We start from the raw sequence: 20,542 nt of genomic DNA, 5'->3' as shown, positions 1-20,542 counted from the left end.
TTGTGCAGTTTTGATATTTTCTGAATCAGCCAGTTCCATTCCTAAGCTGAGTTAAGTATGTTGTACGACAGGCAGAGCTAAGGCAGCTGTTTCTGATATTTAGCGGTTTGTAATGTCTGAGATATAAAGCATTGATTGGTGCAACTTTAACTCAGAACACAGCAGAAACATAAAACAGTATCTTTCAGAGTCTCACTGGGCAAATTGCTCATGCTGTGAGGTACTGTACTGACCAGAAGAAGCAACCTTCAACTTAACCAACTCAACCATAGATTTGGTTCAGATGAATCATCAACTTTAAATGTTAACTCTGTTCCTAACCACAAATGCTGCCTGACCTCTCAAGTATTCCCAAAACTTTTTTCCATTGATTTTACATGGAGGTATTAGAACGGTATCTACCAGGATTGAGGTCAGTAGACGACAGGCAAAATGGTTCCTTCACCTGTCTGTCATCCAGGCAGGAAACTGTTTTCACATTGTGGATGATAACCTGATTTGTTGCAACGTCACCACATGGTTAAAGAGTCTGTTGAGACTACTTCAGAATTACAAAAAGCACATCATCAACGAGTTGCTGAAGTTTACTAAAATCCTGAGAAAATTATCTGGTATGAGCCAATGTTTTCAGCAGTGAGGACAGAGATGGGAAGAAAATAAAGAGGTTGTTTTAGTAGAAATGTAGGTACTGGCTACAAAATGTAGTTCATCAAGATTAGAACAAACCGCTGACACTAACAATCTTAAAGATCGTAATGAATGCTGCAAAATGTTTCTCTTAAAAATTGCTGGGTGCCTCATCTCTACAGCAGCTGAAATGTCAAGGTATAAATTGGCCTGTTCCTCATATCTTTCGGGCAATATTCTGAATAGTTCCTCTATGCAGCAAGAAAATCTGTGTTTTCTTGTTTGGTCATGGGATCTGGGCATTGCTGGCTTGGTCTGAACTTATTGCCAGTCCTCAATTACCCAGAGGGCAGATAAGGGCAACCCACATTGTTATGGGTCTGGAGTCACATAAAGGCCAGACCAGACAAGGATAAGGATAAGTCCTTCCACAAGGACATCAGTAAACCAGATAAGTTTTAACAACACTCCCGATGAAGGGCTTCTGTCCGAAATGTCAATTCTCCTGCTCCTCGGATGCTGCCTGACCTGCCGTGCTTTTCCAGCACCACACACTCGAGTTTTAACAACAATTGGCAGTGGTGACATGGTCACTATTGGGCTTGATGTTTATCAAATCCAAATTTCATCATTGCTATAGTCATGATTCAAACCCACTTCCCAAGAACATTAGTCTGGAATTCTAGATTAGATATGCGTACCTCAAAGTTATTCACATAACCACCATTTAGTTTTCACCTTGAGGATTTTCACTTTCTAAAGTGTTCAAAAAGTTCAGAACTTTATTTCATGAACTGCTTATGATGGTGGGTCAGTTGTCAATACAATATCTGAAATGGTAATATTTTTGTTAACCAAAGATATTGCAGGATATGGGACAAAGGCATGTCCAATTGATTTGGGTCATACATCAGTCATGACTTCACTGAATGATCAAACATTGGGAGACTACATGGTCCTCTCCTGTCTTAGCTAATTGAGATTGCATATCAGGCTGCGAGATGGTCCAAGAGCTCCTGTTTACAAGGAGCAGTAACTCCTGCTCATCATTCAGCATCTGTTGCTGGAATTCAAAGAAGGTGGAAGCAGTTCAAACTTAACTGGTATCATTTATAAACAAAGGCTCTTGTAGTGTAACGATAATGTCCCTATCTCTGAGCCAGGAGGTTTGGGTTCAAGTCCCACTGCTCCAGAGGTGTGTTATACTATCCTGAACATTCATAAACCTATACTGTTTGAGAATGGGTGATCTCATTCCACTTAGAGATGTTATTGAACTAGTTCAGTTTTTAAAACAATTCAACAGCTACATGATCACCTCCAGTGATACCAGCTATTTATTTACAGATGTATTTTTGATTGAAGTGATTCTTCCCTCTAAGCCTGCACTGTGATGTGTGAAGTGCTTGATTGGTACTCACTTTCCTGCTCCTGCAGGTTGTGGGCCAGACTATGATCTTCCCGAACCGCAAACTCCCGGCACACTGAAAAGAAAACATGGATTTAATGTTTGGTCCTTGCTGAAAGTTTGATACAACATCAGTGATCAAAAATTTTTATTAGAACTTCTCACAGAGCAATAAAGATTCACCAAACTGATTCCTAGGTGAGGTTGCCCTATGAACAGACACAGAATTTAACACAACCGAAGCTGAGCTCACGAGAACAGATTCAGAAAAACCCTGACAAAATAAATGCTGACTGGCTGGCTGTTTCTCCAGTTAAGAGAATCTTGAACTTAGTGGGGAAGGTTTTTGACAGGAGTCAAGAATAATATAAGAAAAAGAGGAGCAGGAGTAGGACACTCCCCCTTCAATCCTGCCCCACCATTCTGTCAGATCATAGAAACATATGAACTGGAGCAGAAGTAGGGTAATTCAACCTCTTAAGCTTGCTCAACTATCATGGCTGATGGGACAGGCTCCACCTGAATCAGGCTAGGAGCAGAGACTTGGAAAATCACATAACTGTGGATGTAGTCAGGGCTTCCAAATATCTCTCTGACTGGTCTTTAGTTTCTTAATCAAGATATTTTTCCTGTCTACGTTTAATGGTTGACTGGCCCCAGGCTTCGATTCCTTTTTCATACCAGCTCCTGATAATCCTCAACTTTTCAATATTTCAAATATTTACCTACCTTCCCATTTAAATAATTTCAGTGATCATGCCTCCACAACTCCTTGGGAGAACATAATTCTATACATTAACTGCTTTTTGAGAAACTAAAATTTGACGAAATATCTTCTTTTGGAAGACTGCCTGCAATTCTGGTTTCCTTCCTATTGGAAGAATGTTGTGAAACTTGAAAGCGCTCAGAAAAGATTTACAAAGATGTTGCCAAGGTTGGAGGATTTGAGCCATAGCAAGAGGTTGAATAGGCTAGGGTTGTTTTCCCTGGAGTGTCGGAGGCTGAGGGGTGACCTTATAGAGATTTACAAAATCCTGAGGAGCATGGATAGGATAAATAGTCAAGGTCTTTTCCCTGGGGTGGAGGAGTCCAGAACTAGAGGGCATAGGTTTAGCGTGAAAGGGGAAAGATATAAAAAAGAGACCTAAATGGCAACTTTTTCACACATAGTGTGGAGTGTGTATGGAATGGGCTGCCAGAGGAAGTGGTAGAGGCTGTACAATTGCAACATTTAAAAGGCACCTGGATGGGTATATGAATAGGGAGGGTTTGGAAGGATATGGGCCGGTTGCTGGCAGGGGGGACAAGATTGGGTTGGGATATCTGGTGGGCATGGATGAGTTGGGCCAAAGAGTCTGTTTCTGTGCTGTATGTCTCTATGACTCTATGTTAAGACCAAGATGAGGAGAACTTTCTTTACCAGAGGGTCATGATCTCTGGAATTTTTTATCCCTGAAGTTTATGGATGATGATTAATCATCTTATTTCACAACAGACAGAACACTGGCATGTAAGGAAATCAACAGATCAAAAGAGAAGGCGATAGAGTGAAGTTGGGTAGATGATCAAAACGAAGGGCCTTACAGACTACATTTATTTGTTATTATTATTCTGGACACACTGTCAGATGGTAATCCTTGTGTATAAAAAGGATGTATATGCAGAACACAACACTGACAGTATACATGCTACAAACTCCATACCCAATGCTTCATGAAGGGGTACTGCAAAAGCATGTGCATGCAAGAGATATTTGGTAAAGTTGAACGTGAAGTGGACAAATCACACCAAACCTCATAAACCTCTAGGCGTTAGTGAAGTTTTCACGCTGTTGTGGAATTTGAAACTAAAACAGAAGTAGAAACTTATTTTCCCCTTCTTTGCAAAACATGCAGAAGTCTTAGGGAAAGACAAGGAAAAACCCTTCATACATATTTATTGGGAAAACCCATGCCATCACCACGCAAACATACACAATCAGCTGACTGACAAAATCAAACCCATTTGGAATGCCCCTGGGAGTGAAGACCTTACCAAAACACCTTGCATTCTTGCTAAATTACACTCAACTTTTGTGTGTCTGAAGGCTAGACTTTATTTTATTAATTCTTTTCCCAACTAAACAACACTTTGCATGCCTTGATGGACAAGTTGAAATAAGCTGACATGAATACAGAGGAAAAAAGTCTGTTAAAATTTTGCCAGAAACTAATGGTTAGGCAAATTCAATTCTGTTTTCGATATAAAGGCAACTATTCCATTTAGGTAAATTGTATTTCAGTAAAGGGTGTCACTGCTGAACAACTGATAACATTTCCAACTTTGACACAGTATCAGAGTACTGACACAGTTGGAGAAAGTGAAGCTCCTTCTATGCTGAACCAATGATCAGAAAATGGGTCTCAGCAAGTTCTCATACTGCACTAGCCTCAAAACAACAAAATAGGTGATAGCCATTCTGGTTCATTTGTGAGGACACTGCCTTGAGCAATCAGAATCAGCCTGCCTTGTTTCAAGTTTAAAAAATATCTGACAATTAAATGTTAATGATTAACATCTTACCCCATTGAACAGTGAAAGCAGTTGCTGTGTGTACTTATGCCAGTAAATAATCCTGTTTGTAGAAACAGGTATAATGTTTATAGGGCTGTTGTGGCACAGAGGTAGCTTTCCTACATCTGGACCAGGCAGTTTAGGTTGAAGTCACATCTGTTCTTCAGTGTGTAGCAATATCTCTGAACAAGCTGATTAAAAAATATCCGAGCTGTTTGCATGTGGGAAAAAGTCAAGAGAAATATCATGCAATTATGCAATTTGGTTTCCATGATGGAAGCATGCAAGGTTAACACTTCAGGTACAGATTCTATGATCTAATGAATGGTTTATACCCAAAACATAAGTCTTATCTTTTTTCTATTCCGATGCTGATAAACATCCCCTTTAAGCACCCTCCTATTTCCATGCTACAGCTGTGACAGAGGCAGCTTCAAATCACAACACAGGACTGTACACATATCTCAGTATCTTCCCTATCTTTATCTTTGTTTCATTCTGAATAGATGCAGTGGACAATCCAAATTAAGTGGACTATTTAGAAACAAGATTTATGGCACAGGAGGCGGCCATTTGGACAGAGAGATTGAAATGGCTGTCAGGCAAGTATTCAACTACAGCTTAATCTGGAAGACAATGCTGCAAACTGTAACAATATGCAATGTTTCCAACCAGAGATTGAGGTTTATATCCTCAAATAAACAGTTATTTAGCCCATTCTTAAGTAACAAATACCAAAAGGAGATTTAACAGATATTAGACTTGCAGAGTGTACATAGATCAAACAGCACTCCAGTGAATGCATTATAGGATCAACAGCTAAAGTTGATTCACAATGCCATCTTCATACACTACATGGCACAGCCACTGTGTAAAATGGGGTGGAATTCAAACAGACCGAGCAACTTAAAACTGGTAATCCATAAAGCGCCATGGACCATCAGCAGAACTATCCTAAACCACGTAATATAACCTCACAGCTTCGCATATCTCCGATATTACAAGGCTGGAGGTCAATCCAATTCAGTGAAAATTACAAAAGGGAACAGAGACACAGAATTTTGCAATTTGGAAAGTGCTCCATCAACCCATTTTGTCCATGCAGGTCACCCAGCACCTATCTACTCAGTCCCATTTTCCAGTTCTTGGTCATCATCTTATATCTTATGATACTTCAAGTGTTCATCTAAATAATTCTTAAATGGTGCAATGGTCCCCACTTCTTCTGCCCCGTCAGGCAGCAAGTGCCAGAAATCCATCAACATCTGAGTGAAAGAAACTGTTCCTTAAATTCCCTCTAAAGCGCTGCCCTTTAGCTTAAACTACACGTCCTGGTTATTGATTTTGCTCCGTAGGAGAAACATTTCTTCCTATCTACTCTAACTATTCCCCTCAAATTTGTATACCTCAAATCAGGTCCTCTCTCTTGGCCATCTCTGCTCTGAGCAAAACAGGCTATCTAACCTCTCTTCATAGCTGAAAAGCCTCAGTTCATGTAACATCCTGGTGAATCTCATCTGCATTCTTTAAAGTGCGACCACGTCATTCCGATAGTGTGGTGACCAGAACAACACATAGTACACCAGCTGTCCCCTAAACAGCCTCTTGTATAAATCTGTCATAATCTCCTCACTCTTGCATAGAGTACCTTGGCTATTAAGAGCAAATACCTCATATGTCTTCTTCACCACCTTATCCACGTACCCTGTTGGCCTTCAAGGATTGCATACCCAGGTCTCTGATTTTCTGTATGCCCAAGGGTCTTACAAATCAATGTGTACTCCTTTGTCTTGTCAGTACTCACAAAATGAATGACCTCCTGCTTTTCAGGATTAAATTCCAATTGCCATCATTGCGCTCATGTAGTCACGTTTATATTGTCATGTAGTCTAAGGCTGTTCGCACACCATTAATTCTTATGTCATCTATAAACTTATTGATGAAATCTCCTACTTTTATGTCTATAAATTAATATTCACTACAAATAGCAAGGGGCCCAGCACTGAATCCTGTAGTGTGACACAGATTTCCAGTCACAATACTACCCTCAATCACACATCTAGTCACCTTTCGAAAAACTCTATCAAACCTGTCAGACATCTCCCCTTGAAAGATCCATGCTGGCTATCCTTGAATAATCCATGCCTGTCCAAGTGAAGAATAATTCTGTCTCAGAATTTTTTTCCAATTGTTACCTGACCACTGATAATAAGGAGTCTAGCAGCAGCAGATGATCTGTCTAAAAAATGAGTTGTCAACCTGGTGACGCCACCACACAAGACTAACTGTGTGCCAAATTGCCTAAGCAACAAGTCACAGACAGGGCTAAGTGATTCCACAACTTAAGTTTTGCAGTGCTGGGAAATCCAATTGATGGTTGTAGACAATTAAACAATGGCCTTAACAGGAATTGTAAGCTCCACAAATATGCTCACTGTTTACAAATGAGAAGCTCAGCACATCAATGCAAAAGATAAGGCTGAAGTATTTATAACTACCTTCAGCCAGAGGCACCAAATGGATGATCCATCATGGCCTCCATCTGAGGTTCCAAGTATCACAGATGCTAGTGTTCAATCAGTTCAATTCACCACTGGTGGATATCAAGAAAAGAAGAAGGAAACAGGTTATTGCAAAGGTTACAGAACCCAACTAGACTTCAGCAATAAGATAGGAGATGTGAACTCCAGAGGTTTGTCCTAAGCCAAGCTGATCCAGCACCGTACAGCTACAACAACTGCATCTACCCAACAATGTGGAAAACTGGTCAGGTAAGTTCTGTGCATAAAAAACAGGTTAAATCTAACTGCCCTAACAGTCTCCCCTCAATCACTGGCAAAGTGAAAGAAGGGGTGACCGACAAGGCATCAAGAAACACTTGCATAGCAACATCCTGCTCACTGATGCTTAGGTTGGGTTCCGCTAGGGCCACTCAACTCCTACCCTTATTACAGCCTTCATTCAATCATGAAAAAAAGGGCTGAACATGAGGGGAGGTGAGAGTGCCTCCATTTGATATCAAGAGTATTTGACTAGGTGCAGCACTACAGAGTCATCATAGAGCTAAAGCAAAACTGGATTTAATAGGAATCAAAGGTAAAGCACCCCACTGGTTGGAGTCATATAACACAAAGGAAGATGGTTATGTTTATTGACATAGGCATCACGTGAGTCACCCAGGAACACATTATTAGTTGCTTCATAAATGACTTCCCTCCACCATAAGGGTAAAAGTGGGAATGTTGATGATTGCATGATGCTCAGCACTATTTATAACACTTCAGATACTGAGGAAGCCTGTCCCATAGACAGCAAAACATGGACAACATCAAGGCTTCCGCCGATAGGTGGCAAGTAACAAACACTCTAAATGACTTTTGTGTAATGACCATCCCAAACATGAGAGAATCTAGCCATCGCTCCTTGATATTCCACAATTTTGCTATTTATGAATCCCCCACTATCAACATTCATGCGGTTACCAATTTTATGATCACTGCGGCTACAAAAGCAGGTCAAAGGCTAGGATTTCTGCAATGAATAACTCACACAGTGTAACTAAAGAATGCTTTAAGATATTTTCTAATCAATCTGATCAGAGATGCTCTGAAGCAGATGAGAACTTGAACTCTAACTTCCTGGCCCAGATGTAGGGGCACTACCACAGCATAAGAGTTCGAGGTAGAGGCACCAGTACTTAATTAGGCAATGACCTATATCTGTCTGTCTGAGCCACATCATTAAAATAACATATAGACTTAGACCTAGCCTTCAATACTGATACCGGCAATTCTTAAGGCATGTCACATGTTTATAGCAATGACTTTGAGGGTGGAGGGTAAAAGTACTTGGCTTATGTTCATATTGTTAAGAATTTCAAATTAATTTGGACAATCATTGCAGATGTGTCAGATAAAATGATAGATCTTGATAGGTCACTTACCCCTGACTGGGGTATCTAAAACATAGAGGCGCTGTCTCAGGATAATGACACAATCATTTAGGACAGAGAAACAGAAATGCCTTTCCTCGAAGCTTTTCCAAATTCTTTATTGAAAGCACAGAACATAGTGAAGGCTGAGATAGGCAAATGTTTGGCGTCTCAGGGAATCAAGAGAAGTAGGAACAGTTACTGCAGATGCTGGAATCTGTACTGAAAACAAAAAAATGCCAGAAATCACAGATTAGGAAGCATCTGTGGAGAGAGCGCAAGCTAACGTTTCAAGTCTAGATGACTCTTCATCAGAGCTATCATGAAGTTGTGAAAGAAGCAGAATCTATGCAATGCTGAAGGTAGGAGGCTGCTGATAGTGCAGATTAAGTGATTGGAATTTGAGAATGGCAGGACAATGGTGTTTCTATCTGCCAGACCGGAAATAACAGATAGTCCCACTGGAGGGGAGGGGAGGGGAAAGAGGACACGGTGACAGAAAATGCAACAAATAAAGCTCAAAGAAGGGGAAGGAATAGGAGTAGTGCTGAAGGTGCTGAACTCAATATTAAATGCAGAAGGTTGTAAAGTGCCTAGCCTGAAGATGAGATGTTGCTCCTCCAGTTTGTGCTGAGATTGGCTGGAACATTGCAGCATTCTGAGGACAAACATGCCAGCATGCGAGCAGGATGCAGTGTTAAAATGACCAGCTACGGGAAGGAAGGGAGTCATGCTTACGCATGGACCAGAGGTGCCTTACAAAGCGTGTGGTTTTGTCAATGTTGAGTAGGCCACATTGGGTGCAGCGAATGCAATAAACTGGACTGTGGGAGGAACAAGTGAAATGCTGCTTCACCTAGAAAGACTGCTTAGGCCCTTGGATGGGGAATAGAGAGGAGATGAAGGGCCAAGCGTTGACCGATCTGCAGTTACATGGGAAGGTACCGTGGGACGTGGGGCTGCTGATGGTGGGTGCGGAATGGTCTAGATGTTCTAGAAGGAACAGACCCTGCAAAATGCAGACAGGATAGTGAAGGGAAGATGTGTTTGGTGGTGACGGTCTGCTAGAGTGGTCTGAAATGACAGTGGATGATCCTTTGAATGCAGAGGCTGGTGGGATGCAGCAGGCTGGAAATTAGAGTCAAGACAGATGATTAGCCATGATTATACTGAATAGTAGACCTGGCTTGAGGGACTGTAGTGTCTACTCCTGCTCCTGTTGTGTTTTAGTCGAACAGTCAACAAAGCCAGTGCACAAACTTAGGAGCAAAGCATGCTGTATAAACCAAATTACAGAGAATGAAGAATGAATAGAAATGAATAGCCTACTGAAACAAAGAAGGAGAATTAGCATGGGAAACAATGGTGTGGGGGCGGTGGAAAGAGAGTAGGCTGTTCGTGAGTGAAGTGCGAAGCCAAGCTAACTGCCACCACACTTAGAGGTTTAGACCAAAAATTCAATTAAAATATTAAAAACTCTGGATTTTAAAAAAAGGTTAATGAGATTAAACAGCTGTGTTTACTTGCTAGAGTCAGTACAGGAACATCAGCCTCTTTCTTCAATCAGATTTCAACAATTCTATCACCCTCTGCTGCAAACTGAGAAATATAGAAATAAATTATATGTCGATACACTGCATACTTCGGTTTATAAAGTACACTTAACACATTAACATGTCCCATGGTGCTTTACACAGCACACAGATCTCAGTTTGGCTCAGTCTAAGTTAGAAGGTCATGGGGTTCAAACCCCAGTCCAGGACTTGAGCACAACATCCAGGTTCACACTGCTGGATGGTGCTGTTTTGCACGGTTAAGAAAGCCACCTTCTGGAGGAGACATTAAACCCAGGCCTTGACTGTTTGCTGATGCCGCCAAATCATTCCACAGTTCAATGAAAATTGAAAGAATCTTCTACCAGTTCCAGAGCTACAATTTCATCCCAAAATCTAACCAGCTAGTTATTTATTGCACTGTTGCTTGCAAACTTCTGCTGTTTTTATCTACAGATCAAAAGAAATTCATTGGCAGGCTACTGTTCCACCCAATCACTCATCATTAGCGTTTGGAATTCCAGCACCAGTGGAATGGTACCAAATCGCAATTCTTTTCATTCTGCCACTTCTTCGCCAATAGACAACCAGAAGATAATACATCTCAATAAAACAGCTAAACATTGCATGAAACTTGGCTGAAGGCCAAACATCTGCAGTAAGCATTTAGGTTCAGTTTTAAAAGCCTGTATAGGTGTCTTTAGGAGTGAAATCAGGGAGGTATTCTGAACACAAAGGTAATATCATCTGGTTCACCTACATCTTGATCTAGCATTGGCTCTCTCCCTTGATTTTTCAAAAGCTGTAGCCAAAGCTTCCGACTCAACCAACCACAAAAATCAGAACAGCGTCTGTGCAAAACTTATTGCAAATGGAGAACACACTTGGCAAAGGTTTACTACCACTGAGCCCATTTGACATTAACAGGTCCCAATGCCTCAGTCTGAACATTACTGCACAAGTGACTGATCAGAGGAAATGGTGCATTCACTGCTGTGGGCAGTGTTATAACAGTGACTTCCTGAAATAAACCAGTCACAGCCACAAAGCCAGATTGATGGAACTGAGGCTCCCATCTCTCAGAATGAAAGCAGCCAAGTCCAGCTAAGTTAATAGTTTTCACAAGGATATAAAAGACTAACAGATGTAAATCATGTTTTTAAAAAATTAGGAAGTAATGCTTCAGTTGAAGAGAATCCTTCTCAGATTTTATCTGGAGATCCACAAAGGCATATAGGACAAATTCTACTTGGTTTTAAAAAATGACAATAAGTTCCAAATTCATGTTCTTGTGGCTGAAAGTTCGTGACTGGATCACTTCTTTAAACATTGTGGCTTGGATATGCCAGGGCCATTTTTGGATGAGACTTGTAGCAGTGATAGATTTTATATGTTGAAAACCACAACATGGTTTATTGGAATATAGCAGTTATGCTATGTTGAGCTACAATAGGACAGAAGCCTTGGAAATGCATCTGAAGCAAAAAAATCACAACCAGAAAATCAAGAGCACTCTTATTCTTGTGTTAACTTAGTTTGTTGTGCCATTTTTAAGTCTTGCTTGTTGGTGAACAATTTATTTGCTACCCTATGCTTTCTGCTCTCAGTTCTACAAAGGTCTCCTTTGGCTGTCGGCATTTGTAATTCCTGGATTTAATTTGAGGCTCACGCATACTGCTTCAAATACTGGCACTCATTTATTTTCCAGTACTTTAAATATGAGCCCCTAGATTTTCCCTCTGTATTTTCCACTAGTAAATTTTCATAAAGGGTGCACAAGTATACTAGCTGGCCACATTTTTTTTAAAAAAAAACACGTTCAACAGATTTTCCTTAGATGAGTCATTAGAGAGTATGGAGAATACGATTTGAGGATGCTTGTTCTAGTTTTTAATTATTTTTATTAAGGATTTCACAAACAAAGTAATTAGGAGTATGTATAGTATAAACAGTTGGGTGTGAACTCACTGAGCTCAATCACTTTTGGGATGTATCTTCAGCTTAGAAATATTTAATTGTTCATTCAAAACTTTACAGAGGCATGTCAACCTGAGAATTTTTGTTCAGTTCCGGAGACTGTGTTCCGATTTCGCGTTAGGACCAACAACTGGGAGACCTTGCTACAGTTGCTCGCAAGATACTAAAGTTTGATCCCCTTCATTGAAATGTCTTGAGAAGGATAATGTTTTTCACAGTATACGGGTCAGATGTGGTCCACTATTCTTGTGGCATGACTGAAAAAGTGCCCAAGAACAGTATTTACTTCATTGTAGTCAAAGAGTGAATAAAAGGTCTGTTTCATAAACTTAACCACCTTGAATGTTTGAAAGTAACTTGTTGACTTTATATTGGACATGGATCTTTCGTACCGACATTCTGATAACGACACCTCATCACATTTCTTGCTCTTTTCTCCAAGCAAGTTGCACTGGAATGAGCAATGGCCTTTCAAGCCCCTTGAGCTAGTTCAACCTTTCACTTAGATGATATTGACCTATATAACAATTCCAATCCTCCACCCTGGATACCTTTAGTTAATAGCGATCTAACTAATCTTAGTCATGAGAGTTACAAATGACCACCTGACCACGCATTCCAAACTCAAGGTAATGCAATATAAATTTGAAACTTATTATCATTTATTTCTTTAAGCCAAGCAGAACCTGTGCCTGGAACACCAGAATACAGCTGAAGCATTACTTCCTAATTTTTTTTTATTGTTTGCATCTGTTAGTCTTTTATAGCCTTGGTGAAAACCACTAACTTAACTGGCCTTAGCTATTTTCATTCGGAGAAATGGGCAGTGATGGGAGGCACAAATCCATCAATCTGGCTTCACTGCTGTGGTTGGTTTATTTCAGGAAGTCACTGTTGTACACTGTGCACAGCAGTGAATGCACCACTGCCTCTGACTAGTTACTTGTGCAGTAACACTCAGAGTGTGGCATTACGAACTGAGTGTTAAGTAGGCTCAGAGGTAGTAAAACCTTTGCCAAGCCCCTCTCCATTCTAAATGGGATTCGCACAGGCAGATGTTGTTTTGATTTTTGTGGTCAGGTGAATAGGATGCTGTGGCTGCAACTTTGGAAAAAAAAGCAAGGAAGAGCCAGTGCGACATCCAAGGTGCACGTGAATCAGACGATATTATCTTGGTGTCCAGAATGTCTCCCGAATTTCACTCCTAAAGGGTCAGACAGATTCTGGGCTACAGCGGTTTTCTGCTAAATGCTGCCATGAAAAAAGATTTCAACATGTCCAATACACATTAAGTCTTCAGTCACTTGCCACTTCCACAATCAGTCACTTGAACAGTGTATCGTCTTGGCCTTGCTGAACTTGAGCTATGTGCAGTGAATTTTGATCTACAGAGTTCTAAAGCACAGGTGGTTATGGTCTGATGATAAATCATTGATGAATGAAAGCTGCTTTTATTCTGAATGCAAATCAGTGCTAGTGTCGTAAGCTTCCTCTGGACAAACCACAAATTTACTGAAGATCGTTTCCAAAGGACTCTCTTCTTCCTCAGCAAGGCAAGTTCAGCTTAGTTCAGGATGGCTGCAGGTACATGAGCTCAGAACACTGAATAGCAGCACCATGTAGACAATATTTTGGCAATAAATAAAAGCAGCCTAAAAATATTAACAATGGTTTGAATCAGACTTTTCTTTACTGATCGTTATAATGTGCTAATCAAACATCATCACTCTTTCATCATGTGCAGGAAAACATTGGTGGAAGAAAGAATTAGATTTCCATAGTCTTTTCTCAACATTAGGATGCCCTGAACGCTTTATAAACAAAGAACTGTGTTGAAACATAGTTCCTGCTGTCAAATGGAAAACAAGGCAGTGAATTGGTGCATAGCAAGCTTCAACAAACAGGATTGAGACAAGTGACCGAATAATGTAAGTAAGTGACATAAATCCAGTGATTAGGACACTAGACATACTTCCATTATCTTGTTCAAAAAAGAGCCACTGGATTTTTTTTCATATTGACCAGTTTAATGTCTCATCTGAAAGGCAGCAGCATCAACAGCACTGAGGAATCACTGCACTGTCACTCCAGATTTGTGCTCTAGTCTCTGGAATGTATTTGAAGCCACAAGTGTCTGACTTAAAATGAAAGAGTTGTTCAGTAAAGGTTATTTTTCTTGTACTTGAATGGATCTGTAAAATGAGGAATGCTATAATTATATTGTAATTTCTACAATATCCATTCTGTTACTGTATTTATAGATAATCTATGAATAAATCATAACTTTTCAATTAAAACCGTGTGAATACTGAGCCATGTCTGACACAGCATCCAGTCAATAATTCAATTACACTCAGTCATACTTGTATAGGCCAGTACCACATGCTTTGATCTGCTGAATCTGGTCAACTACCAGAAACACAAATGTCATCACTGTTAACAATCTCTCTTTAAAATATGGATTCACCCATTGCTTCAACAGACAAATGCTCAAAGAAAATGATTGCTTGACAGTCCAAACTGACATTGCCTCATGTGTGACATTATATCAAGTCGCAATTTGCATTTGAATTCACAATGCAATGGATGGATAAGCACTGGCTTTATGCCCTGTTTGCTTGCCCTAAAGACATTCGACTGTGTTTTCTTCAAATACTGAAGTCTCTTGATGGCAATGGCTTCTACGTTTGGGTATATCCAGGATCAGTTTTTCTGTATTAAGATCATGTTTGTAAGCTCAGAGGTTGGTTTCGAATCACCTTCATGTCTAAGGTTGAGGCATGCTGTGTCTGGGAGTTCCCATGGCTGGCTACAGCGCACTACTTTGGTATCTGGGAACTAAACAATTAGCAAACTGAATCTGAACTTTGATGAGCACAATCCAGGTCAACAGCACTTTGCAAGAACCTCACTCTTGGGAATTCTGTTCTTCTATTTGATTTAGCAAATAGCTGTCAGACAATCAAGATGGAATTCCAATTGCTTTATGCACTGCCAGTAGTTTGCCCAAATCACTCAGTCAAAGAAGTGATGCAAGAATAACTATTTGATAGAATTGTCCTTTGTTCTGAGACAGATTCCAGGATCTTTCCAAAGTCTGAGACGGAGTTGCAAAATGCTGAGACAGCTTGTCAGCCAGCATTATGGGTTACAGAATGCAGGGATAACGTGTTGACAGTCTCTCTGAGAGAAACTTATGCCTGATTCGAACTGATTGCAAGCTAATGAGAGGAAGGTATCACGCCATTAGTTTTGGGGTCATAGCTTGTTTTTCAGACTTTGGTATTGAGCCTGCAGGTTGTTTTCAGGCATGAGACCCATCAGCAAATCACAGGACATGGGCATCGATGGCTGGGCCAGCATTTATTGCTAATCCCTAACTGCCCAAAGGGTGGTTAAGAGTAAATCACATTATACTAAGTCTGGAGTCTCACATAGATTAGACGAGGTAAAAATAGCAATTTTGTTCCCTAAAGGACATTAGTGAACCAGATTGGTTTTTCTGTCAAACAAAAATGGTTTCATGGTAGTTATTCCACATTTTTATTGAATCCAAATTCATATCCCCAGAACATTACCGGAGTCTCTGAGTTAATAGTCTAACTCTAGGCCTGCAACCTGTGTTTTCCATAACAGTATCTTCTGCCCTTTGCACGAGACATACCAATGTACAAGGTCTGTGAGCATCTTGCACAGGAGGTCCCACACTTCAGCTAATTTACTCCTTGTAGCGTCAAGAAATAGCTGAAAGCACTGAAAACTGCAAAGGCCATAGATTGCAAAAGCTTTCCAGCAACAGAACTGAAGATGTGGCTCCAAAACTTACCTAGGCAAATAGTTACAGTAGTTACAACATTGGCATCTGCCCAACAATGTGGAAAATTGTCTAGGTACGGCCTCTACACAAAACGCAGGAAAGATTTAACTGCCCTATCAGTCTACAGTCAATCGTCAGCAAAGTTATGGAAGGAGTCATCCAAAGTGCTAACAAGCAGCACTTAGGAAGCAATAACATGATCAATGACTCAGTTTGAGTTCACGAGGACCACTTAGCTCCTGGCCTCATAACAGCCTTAGTTCAAACATGAACAAATAAACTGAAGTGCAGAGGTGGTGTGAGAGTGACTATTTTTGATATCAAGGCCACAATTAAGACTGAGATCAGGAAACATTTCTTTGCTAAAAGCATAGTGATCCTGTGGAATCCTCGACCGAGAAGGCTGTAGATGCCAAGTCATGATTTAAGAAAGAAATCGAGAAATTTCTATATCTTAAAGACATCAAGAATATGGGAAGAACATAGGAGTACATCATGGAGATAAAAGATCAGCTATGATCTTACTGAGTGACAATGCATGATCAAATGACCAAATTGCCTTTACTTGTTCCCCATGCCTCTATTTCTATGTTTCTAATTGACAGAATGTGGCCCTAGCAGAACTGTAGTCTATGGGAATCAGCAAGGAATTCTCCATTGATTAGAATCATACAAAGCACAAAGCGAGCTGGTTATGGTTGTTGGAGGCCAGTCATCTTGGCTCCACAACATCTTTGCAGGCACTCTTTAGGGACGTATCTTAGCTGCAACAACCTTCAGCTGTTTCATTGATAACTTTCTGCCATCATAAGGTCAGAAGTGAGGTTGCTTGCTGACATTTGTATAATACTCCGCACCATTCATGACTCTACAGATATAGAAGCAGTCCATGTCCAAATATAGCAAGACCTAAACAATGTCAAAGTTTGGGCTGAAAAGTAGCATTAATGCCACACAAGTGCCAGATAATGACTATCTCACTATCCCACTATCAACATCTGGGGATTACCTTTGACCAGAAAGTGAACTGAAATTAACGTGACCAAATTCACAATTTAGCACAAGATACGTTGAGGTTTTGTTGCAGGTGGATTCAAAGCTAGAAAGGCAGAGATGCAAGTCCCCAAGTGCAGTGTTACAATATCTAAGCTCGAAAGCTTAAACAGCTTGAGACATTGAAAAGGTTAGGGAACAGTGCTTAAGAGATCCAAAGGGATTCAGAATTGTAATGGTGGATCGTGGACAGTGACGGATGTGACTGAAGGGTTTAGACTGAATAAATAATGAGAAAACCAGAGGACAGCCTCAGTGGCCAGGTCTCTGGCATTGAGCCTGGCTCTGTGGCTCAGAAGGGAAGAGGGGGAAGAATAGGAAAGTGATAGTGATAGGAGATTCAGTGGTGAGAGGAACTGATAGGAGATTCTGTGATTGTGAATGAGACTCCCGGATGGCATGGTGACTCCTGAGTGCCAGGGTTAGGGGTGTCTTGGATCGAGTCTACAGGATTTTTAAGGGGGAGGGGGAGCAGCCGGAAACCGTGGAACACATCGGTACCAAAGACATAGCTAGAAAAAAGGGATGAGGACCTGATAATTGAATATAAGGAATTAGGTTCGAAGCTAAAAGGTAGGACGAGCAGATTAGTAATCTCAGGATTGCTATCAGTGCCATGGGCTACTAAGGCTAGGAACAGAGTGCAAGTGCAGATGAACACTTGGCTGCAGGGCTGGTGTAGGAGGGAGGGTTCCAGATATGTGAATCATTGAGATGTCTTCTGGGGAAGGTGGGACCTGTACAAGCAGGGGCACCAATACCTTGGGCCGGAAGTTTGTTTGAGTTCTTTGGGAGGGTTTAAATTAGTTTGGCAAGGGATGAAAACCAGAGCTACGGATCAGAGGATGGAGTAGCTAGAGAACAGCCAGATACAGTGTGCAGAGCGTCTATGAGGAGGGATAGATAGTTGATACGACGAAGTTGCAGTCAGTGTGATGGGTTGAAGTGCGTCTATTTTACCGCAAGAAGCATCAGGACTAAGGGTGATGGACTTTGAGCATGGATCAGCACTTGGTACTATGGCCATTACGGAGACTTGAATATACAGGGACAGGAATAGTTGTTAGATGTTCCAGGGTTTAGGATGTTTCAAAAGGAATTGGGGGAAGGTAAAAGAGGTGGAGCAGTGGCATTGCCATTCAGGGATAGTACCACAGTTGCAGAAAGGGAAGTCGTCGAGGAGGGCTTGTCTACAGAGTCAGTATGGGTGGAAGTCAGAAACAGGAAAGGAGCAGTCACTTTATTGGGAGCTTTCTACAGACCCCTCCCCCATTAGCAACAGAGACACAGAGGAGCAGATTGGGAGGAAGAGTTTGGAAAGGTGCACACATAACAGGGTTGTTGTCATGGGTGACTTTTACTTCCCTAATATTGATTAGAACCCTAGTTCAAATAATTTGCATGGAGCAGTTTTTTTGTCAGGTGGGTCCAGGAAGGATTTCTGACTCAATGTGTAGACAGGCTGACTACAGGGGAGGCCATATTAGATTTGGTGCTCTTGGCAATGAATCAGACCAGGTGTCTGATCTTTCAGTGGGAGAGAATTTCAGTGATGGTGATCACAATTCCCTGACCTTTACTATAGTCATGGAGAGGGATAGGAGCAGAATGTATGGACAAGTATTTAATTGGGGGAGGGGGAATTACAATGCTATTAGACAGGAACTGGGTTGCCTAAATTGGAAACAGATGTTTTCAGGAAAATGCAAGACAGAAATGGGGTGCTGGACAGACTTGCCCACTGAGGCAAGGAAAGGATGGTAGAGTGAAGGAACCTTGGATGACAAGGGATGTAGAACATTGAGTCAAGAGAAGACTGAAGCTTACTTAAGGTTGAGGAGGCAAGGATCAGACAGGTCTCTAGAGGGTTACAAGGTAGCCAGGAAGGAACTGAAGAATGACTTAGGAAAGCTCAAAGGGGACATAAAAAAGCTTTAGCAGGTAGGATTAAGGAAAGCCCTAAGGCATTCTACACTTATGTGAGGAACAAGAGGATATCCAGAGCGAGAGTAGGGCCGAACAGGGATAGTGGAAGGAACTTGCACCTGAAGTCGAAGGAATTAGGGGAGACCCTTAATTAATAATTTTCTTCAGTATTCACTACTGAGAGGGACCTTGTCACTTGAGAGGACACGGTAACACAGGCTGATATGCTAGAACAGGTTGATGTTAAGGAGAAGGATGTGCTGAAAATTTTGAAAATCATACGGATACATAAATCCCCTAGGCCTGACAGGATATACCCAAGGTTACTACAGGAAGCAAGGGAAGAGATTGATTTGGCAATGATCTTTGTGTCCTCACTATCCACTGGACTAGTGCCAAATGATTAGAGGGTGGCAAAGATTATTCCCTTGTTCAAGAAAGGGAATAGGGATAATCCTAGGAATTATATACCAGTCAGTCTTGTATTTGTAGTGGGCAAATTACTGGAGAGGTTTCTGAGAGACAGGATTTATGATTACTAAGAAAACCATAGTTTGGTGAGAGATAGTCAACATGGCTTTGAGAGGGGCAGGTCATACTTCACAAGCTTTATTGATTTTTTTCAGGATGTGACAAAATATATTGATGAAGGTGAAGCAGTGGATGTGGTGTACATGGATTTTACCAAGGTATTTTGATAAGGTTCCCCATTGTAGACTCATTCATAAAGTAAGGAGGCTTGGGATACAGGGAAATATGGCTGTCTGGATACAGAATTAGCTGGCCCATCCAAGACAGAGGGTGGTAGCCGATGGAAAGTATTAAGCCTGGAGCTCGGTGACTTGTGGTGTTCCACAGGGATCTGTTCTGGGACCTCTGCTCTTTGTGATTTTTAAAATGTGCCTTGGATGAGGAAGTGGAAGGGTGAGTAAATTTGCCAAAGACACAAAGGTTGATGGAGTGGTGGACATTGTAGAGGGCTGTTGTAGGTTGCAACGGGATATTGACAATGCAGAACTGGCATGATAAGTGGCAGACAGTTCAACCAAAAAAAGTGTGAAGTGATTCATTTTGGAAGGCTGAATTTGAATGCAAAATACATGGCTAAAGGCAGGATTCTTGGCAGTGTGGAGAAACAGAGGGATCTTGCGGTCCATGTCCACAGATCCCTCAAAGTTGCCACCCAAATTGATACAGTTGTTAAGTGTTGGCTTTCATTAGCAGGCGATTGAGTTTAAGAGCCGTGAGGTTATGGTACAACTTTACAGAGCCCTGGTTCGACCACACTTGGAATATTATGTTCAGTTCTGGTTGTCTCATTACAGGAAGGAATGTGGAGGCTTTGGAGAGGGTGCAAAGAAGATTTACCAGGTTGCTGCCTGGACTGGAGGGCAGATCTTATCAAGAAAGGTTGAGGGAGCTAACGTTTTTCTCATTGGAGCAAAGGAGGGCGAGAGGCAACCTGATAGAGGTGTTCAAGATGATTAGAGGCATAGATACAGTGAATAGTCAGAATCATTTTCCCAGGACAGAAATGGCTATCACAAAGGGGCATAATTTTAAAGTGATTGGAGGAAACTTTAAGGGAGATGTCAGAGGTCAGTTCTTCACAGCGCGTGGTGGGTGTGTGGAATGTAATGCTAGCAGTGATAGTAGAGCCAGATATATTAGGGACATTTAAGCGACTCTTGATAGGT

At 41.2% G+C, this 20,542-nt stretch overlaps 1 protein-coding gene across 2 annotated transcripts in view; it reads right to left on the bottom strand.

The window, feature by feature from the left end:
* ccdc50a (coiled-coil domain containing 50a) overlaps positions 1 to 20,542 on the bottom strand; it is a 101,630-nt gene that overhangs the window by 56,141 nt on the left and 24,947 nt on the right. For both annotated transcript variants that reach the window (XM_072572183.1, XM_072572184.1), the window contains exon 2: positions 2,049 to 2,111. In XM_072572183.1, the coding sequence (XP_072428284.1) occupies positions 2,049 to 2,111 (63 nt within the window). The remainder of the gene's footprint in view (positions 1 to 2,048; positions 2,112 to 20,542) is intronic.

Source organism: Chiloscyllium punctatum, chromosome 6, assembly GCF_047496795.1.
Source record: "Chiloscyllium punctatum isolate Juve2018m chromosome 6, sChiPun1.3, whole genome shotgun sequence".
NCBI classification, from domain to species: domain Eukaryota; kingdom Metazoa; phylum Chordata; class Chondrichthyes; order Orectolobiformes; family Hemiscylliidae; genus Chiloscyllium; species Chiloscyllium punctatum.
Note: the sequence above shows the minus strand (reverse complement) of the source record. Positions and strands in the feature narration are given on the sequence as shown.